The sequence below is a fragment of the Artemia franciscana genome, chromosome 5 (assembly GCF_032884065.1).
Source record: "Artemia franciscana chromosome 5, ASM3288406v1, whole genome shotgun sequence".
Taxonomy (NCBI): Eukaryota; Metazoa; Arthropoda; class Branchiopoda; order Anostraca; family Artemiidae; genus Artemia; species Artemia franciscana.
In genome coordinates, this window is record NC_088867.1 from 26,369,514 (window position 1) to 26,397,037 (window position 27,524).

At 33.9% G+C, this 27,524-nt stretch overlaps 1 protein-coding gene across 1 annotated transcript in view; it reads right to left on the reverse strand.

Annotated features, from left to right (window-relative positions):
- Positions 1-9,391: 9,391 nt before the first annotated feature.
- Positions 9,392-27,524, reverse strand: part of LOC136027175 (serine/threonine-protein phosphatase 2A 56 kDa regulatory subunit gamma isoform-like) — a 73,252-nt gene continuing 55,119 nt past the window's right edge. The window contains exons 9-12 of the mRNA XM_065704181.1: positions 19,613-19,732; positions 18,305-18,534; positions 15,067-15,256; positions 9,392-12,340 (exon numbers count right to left, since the gene is read on the reverse strand). Coding sequence (XP_065560253.1) covers positions 12,194-12,340; positions 15,067-15,256; positions 18,305-18,534; positions 19,613-19,732 — 687 coding nt within the window. The 3' untranslated portion in view covers positions 9,392-12,193. The remainder of the gene's footprint in view (positions 12,341-15,066; positions 15,257-18,304; positions 18,535-19,612; positions 19,733-27,524) is intronic.

Genomic DNA, 27,524 nt, shown 5'->3' on the forward strand with positions numbered 1-27,524 from the left:
GGGTCTAGTTGCTCTCCAATCGTTTTAATGAGCACTCTCACAATATTTTAGCACTACTGGGTTGATACAATCACTTCTGGGAAAAAACAAATAAACACTCATCCGTGATTTTTTTTTTTTTCGGTCAAAAAACACGAAATTCGATATTTTTATAGATAGGAGTTTGAAACCTCTACAGTATTCTCTGATATGCTGAATCTGATGGTATTATTTTCATTAAGAGTCTATGACTTATAGAGGATGTTTCCCCTTTTTTTAACCAGGCAAATTTTTTCATGATAATAGCCTTTGATGTATAAGACTAAACTTAACGACACTTATATATTTGAAATTGACATCATAAGTCGTTTCTTTTAATATTATATCTATTGGTATCAAAATTTTATTTTTAGAGCTTCGGTTACTAATGAGGCTGGTCCTATCCTTACAGTTTATCAGCGCGAACTGTTTGATTAAATTTTGTCTCTTGAATTCACTTGATCAGCCAAATTAAGATTTTGAATGATAAAGGGTTTAAAAACAGAAAAAATCATAGAACATATTTATAAAATACTAGCGGTAGTCTACAAATAAATCATTTTTTTCATACATTTCCAAATATCGTGGTCACTTTTTATCAATGCAGCCCACCCTTCTTGTTAGACCCATTTATAAAATGTATAAATAACTTAAAAAAAAAACAACTTAAATTGTAACTTTATTATGTGCAACATGACTCTGTTAATCAGATTATGAAGTTTCTCTTCATTATTTTCTACATTTTAAAATTATATTTTTACCTGTCATTTTTATTATAATAACTCAAGCATATAGGATTCCACTGGGCGAGGATACACTAAACTAATTTGGAAAAAAAAATATAAGATGGATCACAAGATAAAACAATAGAGTAATATATTGTTTAGGGTTATATTTGCGACTGTAAAGTAAATGTAAACATTTTCAGAAAATCGAGTATGATATTTAGGATAAGGAAAGTAATGGTACTACTTTTATTAGCTTGTATCCTTTAGACGTGGTCAACACTTACAAATTCACCTAAAGAACGTAGAAAATTGTGTGATATATGGGACAAATCTTAAAATTTTGGAATGGACAAACTAGAACTGAAGCTATCGTCCACGTACACAGTTTGTATTTCATTTTTTTGTACTTAATTTGGATGTCATTAATTATTTGCTGCTTAATTTGAGTTTTCATTGTGATTCCTACTGAACAGTCTTAAAATAATCCACAGTAGTGTTTGAAACTGATACAAATATGAGATCAAATACAATGAAAATTAATCCAGGTCAGTGCGTTTTTTACACAAGAAAATGTTAGTTTTCGAATTTTCAGAAAAAAAGTAGAAAAAATATTTTGTCGAGAAAAAATATACGTACACATATACAATTATTACTCGTTTAAAGATTTATAAGATATGAATCTTCCCTCTCCCCTACAAGCTACGGAGCCTTTGTGGGATCGGCACCGCTTATTTCCGAGATCGCACTCATTTTCTGCATGGTTGCTTCTGATCTATGGAGGTAAAAAAACAGTATTCTGATAAAATTGCCTAAGTTGAAAGCTCAGCTAATTCAAAAGATGTTATGTTGCTTATATATAAAACTGATGAAAAAGAGTTCACCCAACAAATAGTTCCTACATATTTTTTCAAAGTGAAACACTGCAGACATATTTCAATGATCTTCACAGTATCTCAAGACCAGACTTACAAGCTATTTGGAGGGATGATCCATGTTCGGCCATTTTTGTAAATCTCAGTGTTGTCAGTTTTACCCTGACTCTTAGCACATTTCTAAAGCACCACATATATTTGTATCAGGTATAGCTGATTTCACCCCTGCGCAGCACACGCCATCTTTTGCACAGTTTTTAAATGAGACAACCCCTTAAGTTAATTAACCATTTAAATTTCTTGAATTTTTTTTTCAATTTGATTTATGGATGATAAATTGAACAAAAGTGACACTCTGTCTTTCTAATATTGCAAGCTTTGTGAGCTGTTTGATAAGTCGTTTGCATCGAAAACTAGTTGGTGCATACAAATTTTTGTTTCTTTGTCTTTATCTTTGATAGCACCATCGATATATGATAAGACAGGTTATCTATGATAGGGAAAATTCGTCTATAGTCTCCTAAATTATTAGCCTCATCTTCTTTATGAACAAGAGTCACACGAGGTACTTTAAAACAGAATGGAAAGAAAAAATCTTTTATTACAAAGTTAATTAGGACACAAGAAGTAGTTAGATTAATGACAGGATAAATTTAAAAATCCTTAATGATACAGCGTCGCTACCAAAGGCGTTACTTCCTGTTCCATAAATGCTCTCCTTAATGTCACTTGAAGATACACATATCATATCAATTAACGCCTCATATTCAAAATCACCACGGTAGAAAGAAATGCATGGGTCATATACCTGCAGCTGGATTCCTCCAGTAACACACTTTCTTAAGGTTGAGAAGTATTTAAAAATTTTTGCGAGACATTGTCACCATTATCTAACGTTTCACTTTCCTGGTTTACAATTTCAAAGTAGGAACATTTCATCGATTGCTAAAGCCCTTCCTTTATAGCGCGCCATATTTTTGCCAGACAACCCGATGGTTCCTCGAATGAAATTTCTTTTTTGCTTTCCTTAAAAGTCAGTTCAGAGCATTACGATAGTTATTAATATTACATATCCTATCGTTTAGATGACTCCAATGAATAATTTCTTTCTCATAAAGTTTGTATTTTACACTCATCGACTTTAGAAGGCCTGCAGCTACCCATGGCTTTTTTGGAGCTGTCTTATGCTATTCTTCTTTTTCTTAGTAGTCGATATTCCGGCTGGTGTAAGACTATCAAGAGGCTCATAGAATTAAATTTTTTACAGATTTTTATAGAATAATTACTCCCAAAGGGACGTCGAGATTTTTCTTTGAGGGGGTGGGGTCGATTTAACGTTTTCAGTAAAGCTCTTGTGTATTATAGTCTCTATTCGTTTTGGGTCTCATTTATTTCTGCTAATATTCGGTTTAATTAAGTTCTTCGTTTTACTTTGAATAACAACCTTTTTAGAATTTTATTTTTAATTAATCAACATATGGAGTGCAAGAATATATTCCCCCCTGTATCTTTAAGGACTTGCAGATATACCCTAGAATTAATAATTATTTCATACATATCCGAAGCCAAAAAAATATTCATTAATTAAGCCAGAAACATACAAAAGACAATTAATTATCTGTAGACACTTGTCTCACTTCACGTTTCTTCATATCATTTCAGAAGACTATTCCTAAACGACTGCGAAGAGGCAAGTTGAATGCAAAAAAAAAAAAAAAATCCAAACAGATTTTGGAAACTTCCACTGGATTTTCGATTTAGCGTACTAATACTAACGTTATTACCCTCTTAAAAAAACTGCCAAGTTGAGAATTTCTTCTTCGCTTTACAATCTTAATAAAACTCGAGCTATGTCTAGTAGTGTTGTGTCCCTATTGTATTGTGCCAGTAGTTTTGTTAAATATAAGCATACGTTAAATTATTAGTGCTATTGTACGAGAAAAACATTGCAGCGGTTAAGAAAATGAGGTTAGTAGCTAGCTTCGTATTAAATCTGGAGTTAAGCTTGGTTACTTCCTATCCCATTTATATGGGTCAGTTTAATAAACTTTGTCCTAAGGAGCACAGCAAAGGCAATGGAACATCTCAGAATCAATTGGGGCAATAAAAATCTCCTGGACTTAGATTATGCTGAAAATTTAAGCATCCTAGATGAAAATATTTTCAAAATGCATGAATTTTTAGAGGTTCTGTGACTTCAGGGTGCAAGAATAGGCTTGAAAATTAATGTTAAGAAGACTAGGTTGCTGAAACTAGTAATGTATGAATCTGAAAAGGTGATGTTGGGTAACGAGAAGATCGATCAAATAGACAGCTTTACTTACCTAGGTAGTATTAATAGTAACGCCAGTGGGTGCAATGAAGATTTTAAAAGTAGAAGACATGGCCCAGGGTGTTTTTTTTCATAGTTGAAAAAAAGTTTGGAAGAACAGGAATATAAGTCTGTGCACCAAGATTAGAATATTGAAGCTACAGCGATGACAGTGTTCAGGTATGGTGCGGAAGCGTGGGCACTGAAAAAACAGAGGAGGATTTGCTAGATGTTTTCCAAAGAAATTGCTAACGTACTGTTTTGGATAACCGAATTACTAACAGTATCTCAAACAGTAAGCTGTACAAAAAAATGTGAGTCAATCCTGCATTCAAGGGCTTAGATAAGGGTTGAGATGGCTAGGACACGTTTTGCAGATGATGGATTGCCCTAGATCATCCTTGTCGGGCAACCGGTTAGGGCCAAACGAAAAACAGGTCTCCCCCAAATGGCATGGGAGTATGTCGTAAGGAAAGATTTAAGGGAAACTGGAACTTCTTGGAAGAGTGTAAAGAGGGAAGCTTTGAAAAATTGGGTGGGAGGAGGAGCCTGTGTGGTTGTTTTGGCCCCAGACAGCTTTGTGCTACAGTCAGTTGTTAGTAGTAGTAGTTAGGTTAACTTAAAACAATTTCATCCTTTCTGCATCTTTAAAAAAAAAATGTTAATTTCAACAACAAACTGGACTTTGCGCATAGGTCTATTTTCATCTGAATTACTATCATGGCAGCTAATAAATTTATTTTCAGCTTACATTAAGCGCCTTGTCAGGGTTCCTCAGAGAAGATTTCTTTCTCATACTTCCCGGATGCTTTCCCAAGTCTTTTTGTCCAAAATAAGAAAATGAAGTTTGAGCCCTCTAGTTTCAGGGGGAAGGGAAACCTGTAGGGCTTAAGGTTTCAGACTTTAATTTAAAAACCATTTTGACCTTATTTATACAGTGAAAGAAAATTTATCTTCGAAAAGCATTAAATTTCCATAAATATTCACAGTTTCAAGTCAGTGCCAGAGAACCTGTCAACTAACCTACAGAATTCACGTCTTGTTTATTTCTCTTTTATTAACATTTAAAACCCAAGCTCAACTTACAGCAGGCGAGAACAACTGTTTAATTTACTTATGTTTACTTATTTAAGTTCAAAATAAACAAGTGCCATAAAAAGAAGAAAAACTAAAGCGTAAATTCTGTGGTTTTTAAGATTCTAATAGGGGAAAAAATCACTGCCGATTCGACGTATAACACTTCCATCAACTTTAGGGTTACCTGCTTGAAATAATTTGCACTAAAGAGTATCTATGCTAAAAAAGTGACCCACTCTAATTTTTTGAGTCGTATGTCCATACATAATAACATATTTTGAATTAATATGAAAATAGATATCTAATGACAGAAAAAATTAAAAAGCACAATAGAAGTAGCAATCGAAAGATTTTTCCAATCAGTGAAATTTTGGAACTTAAGAGCCCCTACACGCAAATCGGCCCTTAGACCTAGAGTGTGCACACTTCAAATTTTGTTATATTAGACCAAAGAAACAATGAACCAGTTAAAGAGTATACATCTTAAAAATAATCTTCCTTTCAAGATACACTAAAAACTGAAAAAAAACCCTCGGCCCCAGCCTCCTTCTACATAGACAAGTTGTACACATCTGAGATTATCGAAAGCATTTTTCTCCTTTGTTTTTGCCACCTAATGAATACCTTTTAATCAGTCTTCGATATCATGTACTGGTTTATATAGTTACATACAATACAAAAACAATAAAACTAAGAACATGTACTTTTAATATTTAATTCATACAACACTAAAGCAACTAGAGCTAAAAGAAGAGAAAAAGAAGAACTCCAATTGCTGGCACTTTAAAACAAAAGTGAATAAAAAGCATGGATTAAGAAAAGCGGAATTAAGACAGATGTATCTCAGGTATATTTAATAAAGTAATGTGGAATGCATTAACAGACAAAGACAAACGGAAAATAAAAGTAACAGAACAACAGGTTATCTTGTATACCACTAGCAAAAATAAATACAATTAAATGTAAAATAAACGTCTCAGATTAAACCTAAATAACTGACTGATTCAAATTGAAAATATTTATATCATCGATATCAGAATAGAAATCAGCAAAATAATTAATATTACCAAAGTATCTTACAGTAACATTATTACCGCTTCATGTTAAGGGAAAAATTTCTAAAATAAGGTAAGGAGTCATTTACTTTTTAAAAACACTGTTACTGACGCACTGACGCAAAGGACAGAAAGTTGAGCTTAAGTTTTACCGCAAAAGGTGATTTCTCTGTGCCCAATTTTGATAATACAAAAAAGAAGCTTATTGAGTGATTCAGATGTTAAAGCGATCAATCCCGAAAAATAAACATAGGAGAAAATAATACTTTTGGCTGTGGTTGTTAGCATGAAGTACATTCACTTGATAAAGAAAAGTGTTTGATTTCATGTGCAATGTTAAAGGCTTGTTTATTGTCATTTTAGGGTATAAAAATTTATTTTTTAGGAAATTTCCTTACGAATGTATACAATTAGGAGTCAATCAAATGATTTTACTCAAAAATTTAATAGAGTAAAAAACTGATTTGCCAACCGCATCGCCCATTTTAAAAAAAATAAAATTTATTGTTCAATTGTTGCACTTTTATTTAGTGAGAGAACGTTAGAGATGTATCATACTGTGGCTCCTTTGGACCCCTCATTTAGCGTCATGCTAAAGCGTCAGTATCGAGACAACACGAGACCAGAGAATTTCATTCAAAATACTCAACTTCTACTTATCATTACCGTGGATTATAGAAGTCAGATATAACTTTAACAATCAGCTAAACAAGAACAAATAATAAAAAACTTGTAACCATACCTTCTATTTATTTGAGACAACTCTAACAAAGAATTATTTTTCAGAAAATTTTTCTTTGATATTTTATAGAGTAGTTGAGTCAGGTGAATGAAAATTTCAGGAATAAGCTAAAATATCAAATCAAGAAAATCACTAGAATTTTCATTTACTAAGCTTACCTATTTGGGTTTAAAAATATGAACAAGTGTTTCCAGAAAGCGACTGTTTTGGAGGGAAGACTACAAAGAGAGCTTCCAACTCATACAAATTTGTTACTAAGGGATTCATACGTTAAAAATCTCTCCAAACAAATTATATGATAATAATGAAGACTTGTTGTTTGAAAGTTTAGTCAATTCGATTCGTCTTACCCCCCCCCTCAAGAAATACATATAGTAGGATAAATACTTGGGTACTTGGCAATAGGTATTTTTTGGACACCAGAGGGATCTAAGTTTGCAAATCATAGCTCCAATTTTTTTTTGTAAAAAAAAAACAACTATTTTTTAGATGCTGTATACATGGAGGAGCTAGGATGTTGGTTATTAAGTCTTGTATCTGCATTTAACAAAATGTATAAACGTTATTTTCATAAAAAGCTGAAATGTAACATTGCCTATGGTATGTTATTTTATTTAATCATTTTTGTTGTTTGAAAAATTAATTATTTATTGTACTCAAAGAAACATTATTTTTCTTTTCTTTCTTAACTTAAAAAATCAGGAGCAAAATTTACCCCTCTGAAAAACAATATTCTACCCAAACTGTTATCCCATCTTCATGAATTTGCAAAGTATGCACAATTACTAGATACATCCTTGTCTAAAAATCCACGTTTGCAATCATTGCGCATGCAATCTAAAAACTTCAACTACGTTTATCCTTCAACTTCTTTTTGGAGACAACTATTGTGATCTTCAATAGTCAATTTTTTACCAAAGGGTTGTGAATTGAAGTGAATTAAAGATACAGTAATGAAAAATCCTTTAACTTAACATAATTCACAGAAAAAAAAGAAGAAAAAACCTCAAATTTCTTATTTTGAATAGTTATCACTTTTATAGTTAAAAGTCATAACCATGAAAAAAGGCGTCAATTTTTTTTTAATAAGCGAGAAACGTCATGCTCCATGACCAGCAGACAAAAAACAAAAATAACAAAGACAAACTAATTCTTCAATTCATCGGAAAAAAAAATTGGTATTTCAACATTTGTTTTCCAATATATTGCTTTTGACAATTTGATTATTTTCTGATTACCTTCTGGTATCTTAAATCCCATCAACCTTCTGAACCAAAAAGATTATCCCCATATTAGTACCTCTATTTTGATGAAAAATTTTGCATCTTCTTATATAGCTAAGCGTCTTGATTCATTATATCTTCGTCAGTCAGAGTGAAGGCAAGCAAAGAGATATATGGCGTGAAGATTCGAATTACAGATTCATTATTGTGGGATAAATAGGTTTTTAAGCATGAACAATGACTTAAAAATTTGACAATTATCATATTTTTTTTTAATTCAATCATAAAAATCAAATTACTATCCTTAAAGAAGAACGGATAGAAGATGTTTAACTACGAGCTTTACAAAGAACAGCTTTACAAGCATAAATACAGTAGACTATAATAGAATGATATATTAGATATTAAAAAATATAATAGAATGATATTAATTGCTGAAAGCTGATCATTTCAAGATTTTATTGTACCGTAATTTTTATTTCTATTTTCAATGTTGTAGTAAGTACAAAAGAACATATTTGTAATATAATTCATTATGAGTAAAGCGCAAATAACGCAGTAGGCTTTAGGTTTCTATAGTTGAGGAAGGGGAGAGTAGGGGATACTATATAGTATATAGTCTATATAGTAGACGGTGAAATAGACTACGGGAAATTATTCTTTTTTTTCAAATTGTTAGTTTTGTATTTTTTTTTTCTATCATACCAATGTTTTTTGCTATTGAATAATAATAGAAAAAACTTCAAAATACCTAACGTCTTGCGTAAACTTATTCAAAATGTACAAATATATACAATCCATTCACATGATAACACCATTATTTTTACTTGTAAAACTACCTTGGGAAATTCTAGTGATAAACCAAAAGCAAAATTTTCCTTTGAATTTTTTTTTTTTAAGAAAAAAAAAGTTAGTGGTGCATTTACAATTATAACAGCAGACATTAAAGATCGGATACAAGACACTAAAAACAACAAACATGAAGGAAATAAAAGCCTCTCATATCACATACGAACAAATAACACTTCATACTTGAATAAATTCCTTAAAAATATAACTATTTCACATATTCAGATCGCCACTCCTATCCTTAAAAATATTTGTTAAAATCTTTACACACCACGAGACAAGTTTCAATCTAAACAAAATAGCCCTACCCCAAAAACTAGTATCTTCCTGAAAAAAAAAAAAAATCAAGATAAGATATAAGACATCTGTTTGTGTACTTAATTTAAAAACGATAGAAGAAAAAAGAAGACGACAACATTTGAAATAGCCAAATAAAAAGCTACATTATTGCCATAAATCAGCTCATTTATAATTTAACCTATTAATAGACTTTCGTCTCTCAACCTAGTTTCGTAATTCTCCTCTTATCCCGCTATTGGACAATGGCCAAAGTGCCTTTTATAAGTAAAGTGCCGGATCAAGCATCTTCTATTTTAGTTACCCTTTCGACTAGTCTTTTATTGTGTACACTTTTATTGCCGATTCACCTGTGTTTTCTGTCTTATTTTTTTATTTTTTTTTTCGCTGGTTATAAATATTCTATTCACAAATTTATACCATATCTTAAAAAAAAAGTTCAGCCTGGGCTCGAAAGTGAAGTATTTCATTGCTATTAAAATAAAGTATTTTGATGCTTCTCGAGCAGTATTTCACTTTTTCAGTAGCATATTTAGCAATCTAGCATGTTCAGAGCGTGAGGTTAGCAATACAATGGCCAAATGCCCAATGCCAAATGCAGACACACTAATAGATGACAATGTGATGCAAAAAAAAGAAAAAAGAAAGAAAAAGAAAAAAAAGAGCCAAGCTGATAAACATGTTCAGCTAGTGAGCAAATTAAAAATATAAAACCTATCTGAAACAAAAGTAGACAAAAATGGATTACCAGCTGTCTTTGCCAAAATATTACTCGTTTCATTGTTATATCTAACCAGTGTAGTCTCAAATATTATTTTATTTTAGAATACCAAGAACATAACAAAACTCTCCAGGCCCTTCTTAGGTCTATTCATAACTGAAAACTATGATTTTCCAAAAATGTTCTGTTGGTTGCTTTAAAATTTTAATATTTTGGGGACAATATCACATGTTGCCAGGTTGAACCGTGAAAACACTTAAGCGAAACTAATTAGTGGGAAGTTGAAAACGTTTTCCATCCATAAAAATTCAAATCTGTTGATTCCCAAATACAACTATACCTTCAAAAAAAAAAGTTTGCTGAATTTTCACCCAAGTTTTGTTTTTAAATTTGGCACACCCGCAACTACTAGAAGCTAAACACCTGCATAATGAGATCTTCTTAATCAAAAATTGAATTCCCACTTTTTCTTATTATTTTTTATTAATACAAATCGTTCTGTAAGTATTTAACAAATTGAAAGATTAAGAATTTTCCTTTCACTGTCATTATTAATTTAATAGTATCAATGATCTTTTGAAACACCTAAGGGTTATTGGCAGGCTGTTCTTGGCAATAATATGGCTAGTCTAGGGGCTACTCTAGATTTCGAACCCGAAATCAAATTAGCAACATACACCAAATCAGTCTCTATCAAGATTCAACACGACCTTGCAATAAGTGTGAATTCAAATCTTGAATAAAAACAAATCTATTTTGCCCATACGACCAAAGAAAGAGAAAAAGTTGCTCCTTCTACTGTTTTACATACAATTCTAACATTCCAAAATTCGGCTATACTATTAGATACAATGTAATATTCAATGTCTGAAAAATAATACCAAAAAAGCATATAAACAGACTGGGCTCCGTTAATAGCATCAGTGTCCTGACCTGTTCAGAAATCAACTTGAATAAATCCATGAAACAAGTTATGGGGAAAATTCAAAACGAAGATTCTTAGGTATTTCCCATTTTAATGCACCAATCATCCGACGAAAAAACGGCCCGGATTTGTCAAGTGTTTCTTATGTGATCAAGCATAGAGTTTGTCTGAGCATAGAAAATGTTCTTGAGGCGGACTTCAAAATGGACTAAGAAAAACTGGCCTCAAAAAAATGTTTCGTGTTCAATGGCAAAAAGCAATCTGTCATTTTGGGTCTTACTTCTTATTTGGGTCTTACAATAATACTCAAATAACTAATCTGACACAAAAATATACAATAATAAAGCTAAAAATTCAATTTGGTCAGATTAGTATCACAGAAACATCAAAATCTCCGTTTATAGTTAAGAGTGGATCGGATGTACCATTACGTTTGGTGATTTTCAGAATCAATATTTAAGGTTTATGTTCGCCCTGAGACATGATGTTTTTCAACAAACTTACAGCAGCCACCTATACCGAAAGGACAAGATACTTATATCCTTGAATTCCTTAGTTTCAGATCCATCCATTCAAGGAGCCAAAGTTATTCTTTTAAAAATACTTTTTCTTATAGAATTACGTAAAATTTCTAAAAAACATAAACGCTTCTTCCTTAAATGATTTTCGGCCAATTTGTTAAGCATTTTTCAGTCTAAAATCATGCAGAGAAAATTCAGAAATGTAATTTGGTAGAAAAATGAAGCTGGATCTGAGTAATCAAATGATAACAAAGTTTTCTTCTTACAAAGAGACATTAATGCCGATGAACTGTGAATAAATGATGTATCAGAAACTTGTAAAAGGATCATGAAACTTAATGCCGAATAGCGAGGTATCAGTCGTTAAGTACTAATGAAAATAACTTGAAGTGACACAAGTACATAGACAGAAATACCCGATCTTCAAGCTATTCATTTTTGGTATCAATGTACAAATAAACAACTGAGGTATGTTTTGATGAACAGTCCAGACAGAGATAAAGAAAACTGAGGTAGTTTTGCCAAACAGTCCACGAAGAGGTAAGAGAAAAGGCTGAATGCCCCATATTAGGCTGAGAGGATATGCTAAAAATTAGAAGATTCTCGACGATGTCTTGGAAAGCGACCAGGGCTTAATATTAAAGCAGGGTTAGATGGAGGAGGAGTGTCAGCTAGTATATTTCCATCAGGTGGTTTAACACTGCGACGAGTTTAAAATTAATAGTTTCTCATTTGTGTGGATCGAAGTGAAACCACACCACTTAATCAAACCTATTGCAAGGCCGTTTTTATTTTAAAAAGCTGCCTAAATTAGAATTCCATCACCCATCCACAGATGCGGATACTTTTAAAATCTAGCCAACATTTACATCAGGTGGTGTATTTAGATAATCTTCAGTTCGCTTATAGTCTGTTAAAGCTTTCATCGTGCATTGATCTACCGGCAATTCAGATTTTCGTCGAAGCAGCGGCTTTTCTTTGTTTCGGTTTCGTTGCTTATTCTGAAATAAAAAGAAAATGTAAATTTTCCAATTATCACAGTTTTTCACAGTGACGAAAGACGAGGCAAAAAGCAAAACAGAACATTCAGATAAATAATTCCTACGTAACTCACCATGTTTGGGCACTGGGTAGTTCCATTTATATTCATACCACTTTTGTAGAATCAACACAAAAATCAAATTTTCAGGTTTAATCTAGGAAACAATAACAGGTGAACCTGAATGATTTACAAGGTTGGATAATAACAACAGCTTTAATTTAACTGGTTTCCGTATTCATTACCCTTTCCCTAAAAGTTGTCTCTTAGAGCTGTGTCGCTGAGTAATACACCTCCAATGCTACTTTAATCTGACTCGGAGTAGTAACAAAATTATAATCCAAGAAAGAGAGCATCATGTACCTACCATTAATAAATATAAAAAAAAACCCATGGCAAACAAAGGAAAACAGAAGTTTAATAATAAAAGTTAAGAGAATTAACTGAACGAATTTCACGTAGAAAAGTCTTCAAGAAAGTCGTGCTGATGACGTCTATAGAAAGTTCAATCTCATTTCTATTCCTTTTTTCTGTATTTTTTAGTTAAGATGTTGGTACAAAACATGGTTTGGAAATTTAGACCCTAAGTCTCAGCATTATTTTTAAAGGGAATGTTACTATATTTCGATGATTTCTTTAGTGAAAGAGCTTTTTCTTTCACTAATAACACATGTGGCGATTTAACCTTAATATCGCCCTGAAGACTTGCAGCAAACAAAGTTGGAAGTTTTGGTTAGGCGTGCTTTAGATGATTAGACACCTATACAGAGAGCATGTATCGCTCGTCGTTAAGAGATTCAGTTTCTTGTGATTTTACGCAAAAATGGACGCATTTTCGCAGTTCACCATAGTTGACTCATCAACCAATACACAATTGCAAGCCATAATGGGTTGTCAAATATGTTAAAATATTTTAATTCTTCCAACAAGTTTTTCATGACGAAGCGATATAACTTAAAAAAAGTGTAGGCTTTCATGGATGCAGGGATAGCTCCAAACCTAGTGAAGGGCGATGTATCACTTTGTTTTCCCGCTTTCTTGAAATGGTGAATTGTATGAATGCTTCAGTCCTGATGTGACCATTTGTTTGCTTTTTTATTACCTATTACGTTCTTGTTCTATTATATTTATTTATGGATTATTATGACGATCGCGTTCTTAATTACAATAATATTTGTTTCCTATGTACACTGTTGTATTGCAATATGACTTGTTTCCATCTTGTTGATAATTGTAATTAAGTACCCCGATTGCGTACACATAGAACAAAAACATCACCTATCTAGATAGAAGATAACAACGTAGAGAGCAAAAAGACGATTATACTGAAAAATATTCACTCAGCTTTTTTTTTGTTACAGAGCCAGGTATTTATAAAACAACTGTCATATGTTTACGCTTTCTGTATTTTTTTTTTCTAATTTAGTTACAGTATAATATACTTAAAATACCGAAGTCACACAAATGCATGACATCATAACAAAAATGGGGTTTAAAAAATATGGCATAAACATTCACAGTGATGCCTTGAGCTTTCAGACAAAACTTCTAACTAAAAGTAAACAGAAACAAAGTCTATGATCACAGCCCTTATACAAATAAATCACAAATAGATCACAGCCCTTATACAAATAAATAAAAAAAAGCCAAAAACAAGAAATACAAGTTGATTGACTGCTTAAAAAGTGTACTTTATGTGGCATATGAGCTGTCGTACTCATCAAAATTACTAACATAAATAAGACATTTGCTTCCTGGAGTTTCCATTATCCAATACCCCCCCCCCTCCCGTGTCTCCCCTAAATAATTGTGTCCTTGAGTCCCAAGACATACTCCAGATCTCCGGCCATACCGAAATGGGAAAAGAAAAGAGCCATTCTGTTCCCTAAATTTCGCAAAATACTCTCTCCTCTGAAACAGCTGCAAATTTTCAAGTGGAGATAAGGCCACTTGAAATCATCTTCACATAGACAACTTCAAGAAAATACTCTTCGCCCCAAGTCTTTTTCTTTTAGAATAAATCTCAATTAATTCTGACAACACACATCATCCACGCCACAATTGTAGCTCCAGCTAATTTATAACTGCCTTTATTTCCATAGTTAGTGACCCGAAATTTCCACTATTTTTTTTCTCAGTTATTCCCTGTTCAGGAAATTCCAAAACTAGTCAGAGCCTTAGCTTCCAACATGATCATGAATCCCTCCTATTCCCTAAAACAATCCCCGAAGCGCACTTTAACCCATCTCCCATTAGACAGTGAAACTAATCTTCCCAAGAATCTAAGAACATTAACTAGTCTTTTATTTCTGAGGAAACAAAACCAAATCACCCTTAATACTCAACTGTTGAATCTCCTAATACGACCTTATAACAATTTTGCTCGATACTCTTCCTCTTAGCCTTATCATTCTGATCAAAAACATATTATTTCCTAAAATAGCTTTATTAATAAAAATAATATTATTATAATATTACAATAATAATATTATTTTCCTAAAAAGATTCCATTTGAACACTTTCACTAGTTTTTCTTGGATCACTGACAAACCTAGGTTTGACAGTCAAAGAGGAGCCTTGATATTATTCTTGTTCGACTCTTTAGCACGTTTTGGTGACAAAAAACCCTTACAAAGGAGTAGCGGTTTTTCAAACCAGTTTTGAAGGGATACTCAAACATAATGTTACCTCCTTTGCTTCTTGTTCCGGGAAATCCGAAGTGATGTCATCATCAAACTCGTCTTGAGAATTGTCACTTAATGACAAGTGAAACATTCCATTGATTAATGGGGCCACAGCAGGGTAATGTGGATTATTTTTCGCTGCCAGTTCTATACGACACCATACTTCTTCCTTTTCTTTAAATTTTTCCTTCTCCCTAAAAATAAAACAAACTAATACTAATTTTTACACATTCATACTGAGTAAAATCGACACCCACTTAAGATAATTTGAACATGAAAATAATTTTAGATCCTTTCTTAAGCCACACATTCCTGTAACCAGACTATTCGCTAAATTCCTGGTCTTTATCTTCTTTAAAATGGAGGACTCTGGATACTAGCCCATTTTTACTTATTCAATTTTTCACAGAAGGTAGGGACTTGCTCCACCCAATCACTGCGATGCAATCAGGTGGGACCACTTTTATCTATGCATCTTTTCCATGCAGGAAATGGTACCTACAAATGATGACTTCACGGAGGTTCAAGCAATGACAGCGAGTTGCAATGCATTTAGTAGCAAACTCGAAGAGGGCCAAATAGACATCCCTTTAGGCGTGCATTCATTTGTTCAGCTCTAGGTGCATGATGGACCACGCAGCTGGTGTGATACCTAAAACCCGAAATTCTCTAGCAGGGCTAGACGACTGCTTTTGAATTTTATCTCTGGAGCACTGCAGTTTGTCAGTAAGTGGTTCAGCGTCTCATCATTCTTTTTGACCAAATCTGCAGAGCAGGGACATGGGAGTGGACCTACAGATATGGTTGGTATCTTGCAGGTAAAGGCATGGTGGTTAAGGCCTATTGCGCCACCCCTTATTCAGTGGCATAGGACCACTTTACTCCTTATCTTAAAGGGAGATATTGATCTTCACTGCGTGCAACCAGAAATGTTTTTAAGTCTGAGTTGGAGAGGGCCCCTTAAAAGGATCGGTCTGTGACTTATGTTAGCAGATGAGAGAAAATATCCGACACAAATGATAGACAAGACGATCTTAATAAAGTACTGCCACTACAAACTTGTATCGGCATAGAATCACCTCAAGTCGACAAACTGGCAATCACTCCTCCCTCATCCCGTTAGCTTCTGCCTTGGCCACTTCCCAAGACATATCAAAATATTTTAAGTAATTTTTTTTACTGCTCAAGACTATTTTAAATGACAATTTAGTAATATCCGAATTTAACTAACACTAATTCAAGGAATCTTCGTTATACTGAGACCTCCGTGATGTCGATAAGATATAAATTCGTTATTGACACTGTATAGTAGGATCTCAATCTTTAGGGATGTTTTCCAGCCAGTATCTTAATAATTAAAGGGTAATTTGTATGAAGTGAAATTTTGGGGTATTTTTTTTTAACGTCGAGAGTTTTTTCAATTTGTGCATAATATAATCAATGAATAAATAAGTAAAGCTTCTTCCCCTTCCAGGCATTTCTCTTTTTCAAACTTGTCAATGGGTATACTTCGACTAAGCGTGTAATAGCAATTTGAGTAACGAGGAGGGTGACAGCTCCTTTCTTATTGCGGAAAACCCGTCTTTAATAGACAAGATTTGTCTTTAAATATCGAACAATTGTGACAAAAGAAGAATATAAACGAAGATTGATGGGGATGACAACCCCCCTAAGAATTAGGAAACTAATATTGTGCGGCGTAAAGCAGCACCTGTCAAAATGTATTATGAAGATCAAGGTTGAGACGGTGACAACCCCTCATACATAGAGTAATTTCTGCTAGTTTTAAGTTATAGTGCTACCCTTAACGTAAATTAATTTCATTTTCAGGTTTATGTTAAACGTGAGCACCCTCCCCCCAAAAAATACCCTCAGTATACTAAACATTAAGTTTTGTACATTGCTTCGAGGATAAGGGTCTTGTACAACAGTCCTTCGAGATTAAGGGTTCATTTGGGTGCATTTGCTTTAGCCAATGAAGCAGTTTTCTTCGAAAAGAGGGACGCGGCTTTTCACATCAAACCTACACTCTTCAGTGTTGATCGCATCACACAAGTTGTAACTAAACTAATAGATTTCTTACAATTCGTATCTTGAAGATTAATGCTGAATCAGCAAGCATTAAAAAAACAGCAGCTGTTTCCAGTAAAAACTAAACTATCTGCAATAACAAGGGAACTGCCAATCCTTTAGCATCTATACTGCAGACTTAGTCCAAATGTATTCCCCAAAATAAAGAAAATGCGAGGGATGGATTGCCCCCCCCCCCTTCCCAGTTTTGTTTGAACAGCCTTGCATGGATAGTAGACACATTTGGGCAAAAAGCCATATTCTGAGACTTTGATCATCACTATTTCCGCAGTATTGGTTATTCAAAAGTATTGGCTAGTTAAACGCTTACCGGTTCATAATGACCGTTCTTTTGTGCAGATTGCATATATATTTAGAGACGATTACATGACAATGGGAAGGTAAGGCCTCTGAAACTTAGCGGCTACATAATTAGCTTTTTCATATCTCTAAACCAAATGGTTATTTCATAATTTTCGCTCGATTGCATTTACCCCCATTCGGAACAAAGTTGTTTCAAAATGCCATAAATCGGCAATTTGCTGGGGCACGACCTCTTTAGTTGCTTAAAAGGGTAATGAAACTTTTATTCCCCGTTCAAACGAGAAATCCCTGGATATTCTATGATCAATGGTTCCACACATTCACCCCTGAAAAAAAGCTCATTCGTAATCATCAGACTTCTCGGAAATAATGCGATATTCTGTATTTTATGCCAAAATAGCTTCAAATTTCTAATGTAGTTTTCCCAAACATGTTGTAATTGATGGTGTGACTTCCATCAGGGTCGCCCCGCTTTTCTCCATTTTTCTAGAATTGTGTAGATTTTCTTATGTTGAAATATTTGAAGGGCAAATATTAATTAATGAATATTATGAATTTAGATAGGCTACAGCAGAAAAAAAGAAGATATTTCTACACGTATTGTTATCAAAATTCTTTAGGAGTCAATTTTGATTAAAACGGTCACTCTGAATCTTCATGAACATCAACAGTATAATAAGCAATGAATCAGTACTATAACTGGCAGATCGCCTATAGCTGGAATAATATGTTATGATATTAAGAGTTCGGACTAGATAAATTTGAGATAAACACAAGGCAAATACTCATTAAAACGATATAAAATCAAGAGCCGATTCTGAAAATTTATAAAAGATACTTATACTTACTTTTGGCGATCAAGTTTGTACTGTTGTGTGCAATCATCAAAAAGCTTTTGATTCATTTCCATAAAAAGTTTCAATGCATTGTAAATCAGCCCATGTATGGTTTTGTTCCAATGTGACTTGGAGTTCTTATATAGGGCAGGAAACATAATCGGCAGTATTACGGTCACATTGTCGCTGATTAATGACATAATGTATTCATTATTCCAATAATATAAAGCTCTTTCTGCCACCTATGAAAAAAATATGAAGGTAAATCAAACACAATAAACAGATAAAGCACAGTTTTGAACTAGTCTCAGAGCGATAGAAACAAAGTGGACATACTATTTCCATATGTAGCAACATACTACCAGCTTAACTAACCACCACGTAGCAAATGTGTAAACATTTTGAGCCTTGATAGTCAACTATATTGTTTTATCTTTAGTATTCCTACTCAACTTTGCTGGCTCGATGTTTCAGTGCTGAAAAAAAAAGGTAATCATTGATGCCAATAGACACTCTAAACGGGGCGTCGGAGAAAACTAAGGTCTGAGGTAAGTTGTATTCAGCAATCAGTTTTGCTTGTCTACAAAGTATTCCTGCAATCCATTACTTTAATCCTTAGGAAGCAAAACTTTGTTCATCGTGCAATTCTACTTGGCGTCTCTACTAACAATTTGTAACAATACACAAAGACTGTATTTTCTTTTCTTTTTTTTTTGGGGGGGGGGAAGGCAAAATATATTCAGGCAAAGTATAAGGATTCAACGCGCCTTTTCTCCACTGTTTCGGTCTGTCTTCATATTTGGCCTCGCTTCATATATTCACTTAACAATGTCCAGAATAAACCTTACGTGATCCTCGTTAATTTATCCCACCTTTTTCTAGTTTTTTTTTTCTTGCAATGAAAGGTCGCCCCTGAAGCTCCACTATTCCCAATCGGCACTCTACCGCCCTTATAATGAATGTACAAGTCAAAAATTGCTGTTTAGCTGAAAGAACATTCCTGAAAAACCTTTCTCTTCTTCGCAAAAGTTTCAAAGCCAATTTTCCAAGCTATCATAAGAGAGAACAGAAGTTCAGTTAGTCAAACAACTTACTATGTTTAGGACTAGGAAGCAGGCCCAGAATTTTTTGGTTCATTCAGATACAATACCTTCCATACCAATTAAAAGTAACTAAATAAATATATTTTTGAAAAAAAAGTTATGACGACGACTGAAAAGAAAAGAAGAAAATTCACCTCCCACCAACCGGATAAGTTGTTGATGCTTACAAGACAGCAAATATTTATTAACCTTTAAATAGAGAAAAATGTAAAATTACCTGAAAATGTGGACTCGAAACACATTTGGAAAGTTGTCGGAAGAGTGGGCACATAACTTTTTGGAATTCGGCTGGCTCAATTACATCCAGAATCTCTTCAAGCTCATTCAAAAACATTACCTAAATCATAAAAAATAGGATATGTGCTTTTGTAAAGATGCATAAAATTTATTATGAAATGTTTAGCATAAGCAGTCTAAAAGCACCATACACTTTCGCAGAGGGGATATACCCTCAAAACAGTCCAGAGATTTCAACAACTTTTCCTATAATTTCTATATAATTTATGTTTTTGATTCTTTTGGAAATGTGTCCCCCCCAGTACATTTCTGCGTATATTATAGACTCAAACTGTTATAAAAAAAACCGAAGGAATAAAAAAAAAATTTTGAAGAGTAGCAACTCTTCAGTATAGTATACACAACTGTAGCAAAAAATAAATTAATCTATTACAACACTACGAATCTTTAATTACCATTGAAGTTTAAATAAAACAAGACATAAAACGCGTTGATCAAGGAAAAAAATTTCATTGTGTAAAAGGACAATCACTTTTACTTTTTTTTTAATTGTCAGACTGCTAAGTATGTAATATTACTTTTCAAAAAGTAAATTCGAAACCACCATTATCCTTATATTTTTTTTTCGAAACCAGGTTCAAATTCCCAGGGGATTGAGGGCAAGCATGCAATAAACCTATTAAAGTCACCGTATAAGAGGATGCATCCATATTAAAAATGACCCAAATTGAAATCGATACTTATAAGAATTTAAGAGTGGATAATTTATCCTCAATTCCTGGCAGTGAAAAACAGAAAAGCCAGAGGTTACCATATATTATAAAATAGAGTCGATGGTTACATATGACTATACTTGCTTCAAAAAAAAAACAAAAAAAAAAAAAAAAAAAAAAAAAAAAAACAGAATCTCCCAATGAAAAAATCGGAAAGAGTGAATAGAGAAGGAGGGGGTAACTTGAAAATTAACCTCCTTGCAATTTTTTCATTTTGTTGTTTTCACCCTGTTTGTACCATGGAAAGATAATATCTCCTTTTTTCTATTCTTACCCTCCTGTGTTTCTTTGTTTGCAAATCCGTGAGAATTTTGAAAAACAGAGTAACCAAACCAATCCCTAAAAATCACCCAATTGTGAGCACCTATATAAGCCCTAATCCCCTAAAATTTAGCTCTTCTCCTAAAAACAGGAAAAATAACAATTCCCTCATACTCTAAATTTTTGACTTATACATCTAAAAATCAGGGATATAAAATTATAAGTATTTTATCGCAAGAATATGCCTTGTATTATAGCTTAGATTTATAAAATGATCTTTATATCAATTAAATAAAAAAACAAGTTTTTTTAAATGAAAGTAAGGAGCAACGTTAAAGCTTAAAAAGAACAGAAATTACTTCGTATATGAAAGGGGCTGCTTCCTCATCAACGCCCCGCTCTTTACGCTAAAGTTTTGATCATATACGAAGTAATTTCTGTTCGTTTTAAGTTTTAATGTCGCTCCTTACTTTCATTTAAAAAAACTTGTTTTTTTTATATTTAATTTCTGAACGTTTTTGAACCAACGCATATTTTGATTTTGGTTCTCCGCAGAGGAATAATTAATACAAAATGTGCAGATTTATTTTTTTTTTTTGGCTAAATGGCTTTCTCATAATTTTGATCGAATGATTTTGAGAAAAAAAGAGGAAGGAGGAAGCCTAGTTGCCCTTCGATTTTTTGGTTAATTAAAAAGGCAACTAGAACTTTTAATTTTTTACGAATCTTTCTATTAGTAAAAGATATACGTAACTTATAAATTAGCTTACGTAAAGAACTTTTGTATTCTCATGTTTTTATTACAAATATGAGGGGGTTCGCCCCCTCGTCAGTACCTCGCTCTTTACATTAAAGCTTAAATTTTGTCCCGATTCATTAAGAATGACCCCTGAATCACAAAAGCCGTAGAATAAATAGTTGAAATTACTAAAAATACTTTAACCTAATTAGGAGGAGGTGAGCCCTCCTAATTAATTACCCATCATATGGGTAATAATTTCCGTTCGTTTTAAGTTTTAATGCTGCTCCTTACTTCCAGCCGAAAAAAAACTTTTTCATATTTATTTTTTCATTGTTTTTTTTTAATAATGCTAGTAAATCCTGCGCTCCCTTCATGGAAATTTTCTTTCCCGATGACAAATTCCTCGATCGAAAGTTCCACCAGCATATCCCCCTCTTCTCAACCCCTCCCCCAACCAAGAAATCCTCCTGAAAACGCCTGTACACTTTCCAATAACCATTACTATATGTAAGCCCTGGTTAAAGTTTGTAACTTGTAGCCCTTCCCACAGGAGTAAGTCGTACCAAAAGACATAGTTATAAGGTTTTTCGACTACGCTGAATAAAATGGCTATCTCATAATTTTGATCCGTCGACTTTGGGAAAATAATTAGCGTGGGAGGGGGCCTAGGTGCCCTCCAATTTTTTTGGTCACTTAAAAAGGCCACTAGAACTTTTCATTTCCGTTAGAATGAGCCCTCTCGAAACATTCTAGGACAACTGAGTCGATACGATCACCCCTGAAAAAAAAAAAAAAAAAAAAAAAAAAAAAAAAAAAAAAAAAAAAAAAAAAAAAAAAAAAAAAAACACGCATCCGTGACCTGCCTTCTGGCAAAAAATACAAAATTCCACATTTTTGTAGATAGGAGCTTTAAACTTCTACAATAGGGTTCTCTGATACGCTGAATCTGATGGTGTGGTTTTCGTTAAGATTCTATGACTTTTGGGAGGTATTTCCCCTATTTTGAAAAATATAGCAAATTTTCTCAGGCTCGTAACTTTGATGGGTAGGGCTAAACTCGATGAAACTTATATATTTAAAATCAGCATTAAAATGCGATTCTTTTGATGTAGCTATTGGTATCAAAATTCCATTTTTTAGAGTTTTGGTTACTATTGAGCCGGGTCACTCCTTACTACAGTTCGTTACGACGAACTGTTTGATAAAGTATATTTGAATCAAATGCGAGCAAGCTCGTTCAAAGAGAGAGAGAGAGAGGGGGAGGGGGCTTTGGACCTGCACTTCCTTGCAATTCCAAACTGTAACAATGGTTTTTGCTTGTCTATGACTCTAAGCCCCCCCCCCGAAAAAACTATTCCAGAGTACCACTTAGACGAAAAATTAAAAAAATTGAATTATTTGGTGTTGTGAAATCTTAGTCAGGTTTCAAGGACAGAAAGAAATAGAAATCGAGGCTGCATAATAGGAAAAAGTTATGCAATTCCTGGATACATGCCAAATTGATTCTTTCGGGGAAAATAATTTTTAGCATCAATCCATCATATGTCATGTTAAAATTGGGCGTTCAGTATATGAGAAAATATTACCTACTGATGACTATGATTTAGTATCGATTACATTATGGCCATATTCCATCATAGAGACCCACTTGCCCCTTTAAAAAAGGAAGAAAAGAAAAAATTCAGACAATCTTAACTGACTTACAATCTTAGTATTGGCGCAACGGTAGTGACGGGCTGTTTCGTAGCTCCTTTTCTGACTTGATTAGTCAAAAGTCAAGACTTAGAAATATGAGAAACTTTATCATCCATTATGTTTTCATTTCGAAGGGATGGTCATTTCGGAGTGCATTCTGGAATGTCTTTCTATTGTGTGGCGAAAGGAAAAAAGAGAGAGGGAAGGGGGCGAGCACACGCCTTTAGTCTCATCTTCTTCAGAAACCCGTTTATAGCTGGTGCTGATCACACTTAAGAGAATTGACAGCAGAAATAGGTGTCTTGGACGAAGTGGTAGAATGATGCCTTTTGTTAAAGCTAGGGTCAAACGGGGGTGTAGGAGACATCAACCTATTCAAATGTGAGGTTTGTTCAACGTCAGGATTCAACAGGCGATAAAACCGTGTTCTAAAGCTATTTAGCCATACAAAAAATTAAGAAACCTAAAATTAAAACAGAAAACTATACAGAAAGTCGGCGAAAATATTTTTCAAAAATTTGATTTCCAAACAAAATAATGGGTTCTTTTTTATTCGTTAATTTTGTAAGTTCACACACGAAAAGAACTTTCGAGAACATTCGAGAAACTTTCGAGAAGAGTCCGTCTGTGATATAAATGGGCTTTACGCCTGAATAATAAATAGCATAGGCCCAATTCAAGACATCCACAAAAATGACACCCTTGAACATTTATTTTACATTTATGTAAACTCTTACTAAATACTTGTAAACAATTTGTCCTTGTCTTTCGCAATAAGCACGTACGGTTTCGAAGGAAATTTAGCTTTACTTAACAATTACATAAAAAAAACTAGTTTTTTTAACTGAAATTTTTTTTTAACTGCCCCCTCCGCAATCCCTCGCTCGTTACGCTAAAGCTTTTAATTGTTTTAAAAAGCAGAATTGTGGCAAAGAGTCAAACTTTAGCGTAAAGAGCGAGGTATTGCGGAGGGGACAATCCATTTCATATACGGAGTAATTTCTGGTCGTTTTAAGTTTTAATGTCGCTCCTTACTTTCAGTTAAAAAAACTAGTTTTTTATGTAATTTCTGAACGTTTTTGAATTAATGCATGTTTGATTTTGACTCTCCACACGTAAATTATTAAAATGAAATTTGCATATTAATTCCTTTTTTGGCTAAATGGCTTTCTCTTAGTTTTGATCAGACGATTTTGAGAAATAAGGGATGGGGAAGGAGGCCTAGTTGCCAAGCAATTTTTCGGTTACATAAAAAGGCAACTATTAATTTTAATTTTTAACGATTTTTTTTATTAGCAAAAAATATACGTAACTTTAGAATTAACTTACGTAACAAACTTTTATATTCTTTAATTTGTATTATGTATATGAGGGGGTTTGTACCCTCGTTAATACCTCGTTCTTTACACTAAATCGTAAGTTTTGTCCCAATTCTTTAGGAATGACCCCTGAATCAGAAAGGCCGTAGAATAAATAGTTGAAATTACTAAAAATATTATAGCATAAAGAGCGAGGTATTTATCTCCTCCTAAATACCTCGCTCTTTATGCTAAAGTATTTTTAGAGCCCCTCATATGCGTAATAATCTCTGTTCGTTTTAAGTTTCAATGCTACTCTTTTCTTTCAATTGAAAAAAAAACTTTTCCATGTTTATTTTTTCATTGTTTTTTTATATTGTAATTTTAGAAAATCCCGCGCCCTTTTCATTGAATTTCTGTTCCCCCATGACATATTTCTCCAAGAAAAGATCCTCCCACATAGCCCCCTCCCCTCAACCCAACCCCCAAACCAAAAAAAAATCCCCTGAAAACGACTGTACACTCCCCAATAACCATTATTATATGTAAACACTGGTCGAAGTTTGTAACTTCCAGCCCCTCCCCCAGGGACTGTGGGGGAGTAAGTCATTCCCGATGACATAGTTATTAAGGTTTTTGACTATGCGGAACAAAATGGCTATCTCAAAATTTTGATCTGCCGACTTTGGAGAAAAAATGAGCGTGGGAGGGGGCCTAGGTGCCCTCCAATTTTTTGGTCACTTAAAAAGGGCACTAGAACTTTTCATTTCCGTTAGAATGAGCCCTCTTGCGACATTCTAGGACCACTTGGTCGATACGATGACCCCTGAAAAAAAAAAACAAAAAAAAAAACAAACAAATAAACACGCACCCGTGATTTGTCTTGTGGCAAAAAATACGAAATTCCACATTTTTGTAGATAGGAGCTTGAAAATTTTGCTGTAGGGTTCTCTGATACGCCGAATGCGATGGTGTGATTCTGTGACTTTTAGGGGGTGTTTTTCCCTATTTTCTAAAATAAGGTAAATTTTTTCAGCCTCGTAACGTTTGATGACAAAGATTAAATTTGATGAAACTTGTATATTTAAAATCAGCATAAAAATCTGATTCTTTTGATGTATATTTTAGCATCGAAATTCCGTTTTTTAGAGTTTCGTTTACTATTGAGCCGGGTCGCTCCTTACTACAGTTCGTTACCACGAACTGTTTGATCAGATCCAGAAGTTCCTTCCGTTTTCATATGTTAAACTTAACTACATAGCAATAGAATGATGATTAATCCAATGACAAGAAGTTGTTCAGCCTACAATTAAAACTCTAAACCAAGAAGTATTCATATTTTGGTTTGGTTCTTGCAAAAATCTTCTTTGACAATATTTGAAAATTCTTACGAAGATATGTTTTTTTTTGGAAAATACAATGGCATATTTACTTTTAGTTGGATTTCCGCCTCTCATCGTTTAAAAATTATTTATCAAATCCTTTTATTACCTAATTTTACAAAATAACTTTTGTTGAGCAGTTTGCTACGAGGCTGTCAAGAGCCAAGACGCAAAAAGTATTATAGCTAGATGGGCCTGCCTCCTATCACAGTATTTTCAAAATAAACTGAAGCATATCTTTCGAACTGGTTCTTTACGTAATTATATCAACTTGTCTAGTTGATGATAATTTCTACCGATTCAAAATAGTCAAGTGCCCTATGATCAAATAGTAACCGTCAAGTGCCCTTAGGACTAAAATTTCCATGTCGATCCCTGAGTCGGTTCCCTGGTCAGTCCCGGTACACATACTTCCCAAGGCCTATTTCGGTGGCTTCATTTCAGTCTAGTAATCGACACAATTCAGGTGATCGTTGTTTATTGAATGTACCAAAATTGAAATCTTGATGGAATCTGGCGCTGGCACAAGAAGCACAAGTTTACCACTTTTATCTCCAGCCAATAGTTCTCGACATCTTTTCGACAGTACCCCGCCGTCTCTTTTCCAAAGATTTCCCCGAAGTATTGATTCTCACGTTTAATAGATTTACCACCCTCTCTTTAAAACCCTAAATATGATATGGTGTGCAGGGATGCTACTACTTCTGACGCTGGGAGTCATAATTCCCTGGTTCCCCCTTCTGGTCCCCCTACTACTAGGCAAAATGATCTTGAGCCCGCCCATAGTACCCTCATCCCTGCTAAATATAACAAACCCTAGCGACCCCCAGAAAGTGTCCATAGACATTATTCACCCTCAAAATCCTTTTTCAAAACATTTGCCAGATAAACAAGAGCTAAGAGCTCATATAGCACTTGTGACGAGGCAAGAAGAGCTAAGAGCCAAGAGATCATATGGTATGAGCTCTAACAAAATTCTATGAATCAACACATTGATTTAAAAGGAAAATAAGAGGCTTAATGCCGGTCAGGATTTAAAATAAGAGCTCTGAGTCACGATGTCCTTCTAAATATCAAAATTCATTAAGATCCGACCACCCACTCGTAAGTTATAAATACCTAATTTTTTCTAATTTCTCCTATCCCTTTAGCCCTCCAGATGGTCGAATCTGGGAAAACGACTTTATCAAGTCAATTTGTTCAACTCCATGACACGCCTACCAATTTTCATCGTCCTAGCACGTCCAGAAGCACCAAACTCGCCAAATCCCTGAGCCCCCCCCCCAACTCCCCCAAAGAGAGCGAATCCAGTACGGTTCCGTCAATCACGTATCAAAGACATTTGCTTATTCTATCCACCAAGCTTCATCCCGATTCCTCCACTCCAAATGTTTTCCAAGATTTCCCCCTCCAACTCCCCCCCCCCTATGTTAATAGATCTGGTCGGGATTTGAAATAAGAGCTCTGAGACATGAATTCCTTCTAAATATCAAATTTCATTAAGATCCGATCACTTATTCGTAAGATAAAAATACCCCAATTTTCACTTTTCCAAGAATTCCGGTTTCCCCCTCCAACTCCCCCCAATGTCACAGGATCTGGTCAGAATTTAAAATTAGAGCTTTAAAGCACAAGTTCCTTCTAAACATCAAATTTCATTAAGATCTAGTCATCCTTTCGTAAGTTACAAATACCTCAATTTTCAAAATTACCACCACCCCCACCCCAACTCCACCAAAAA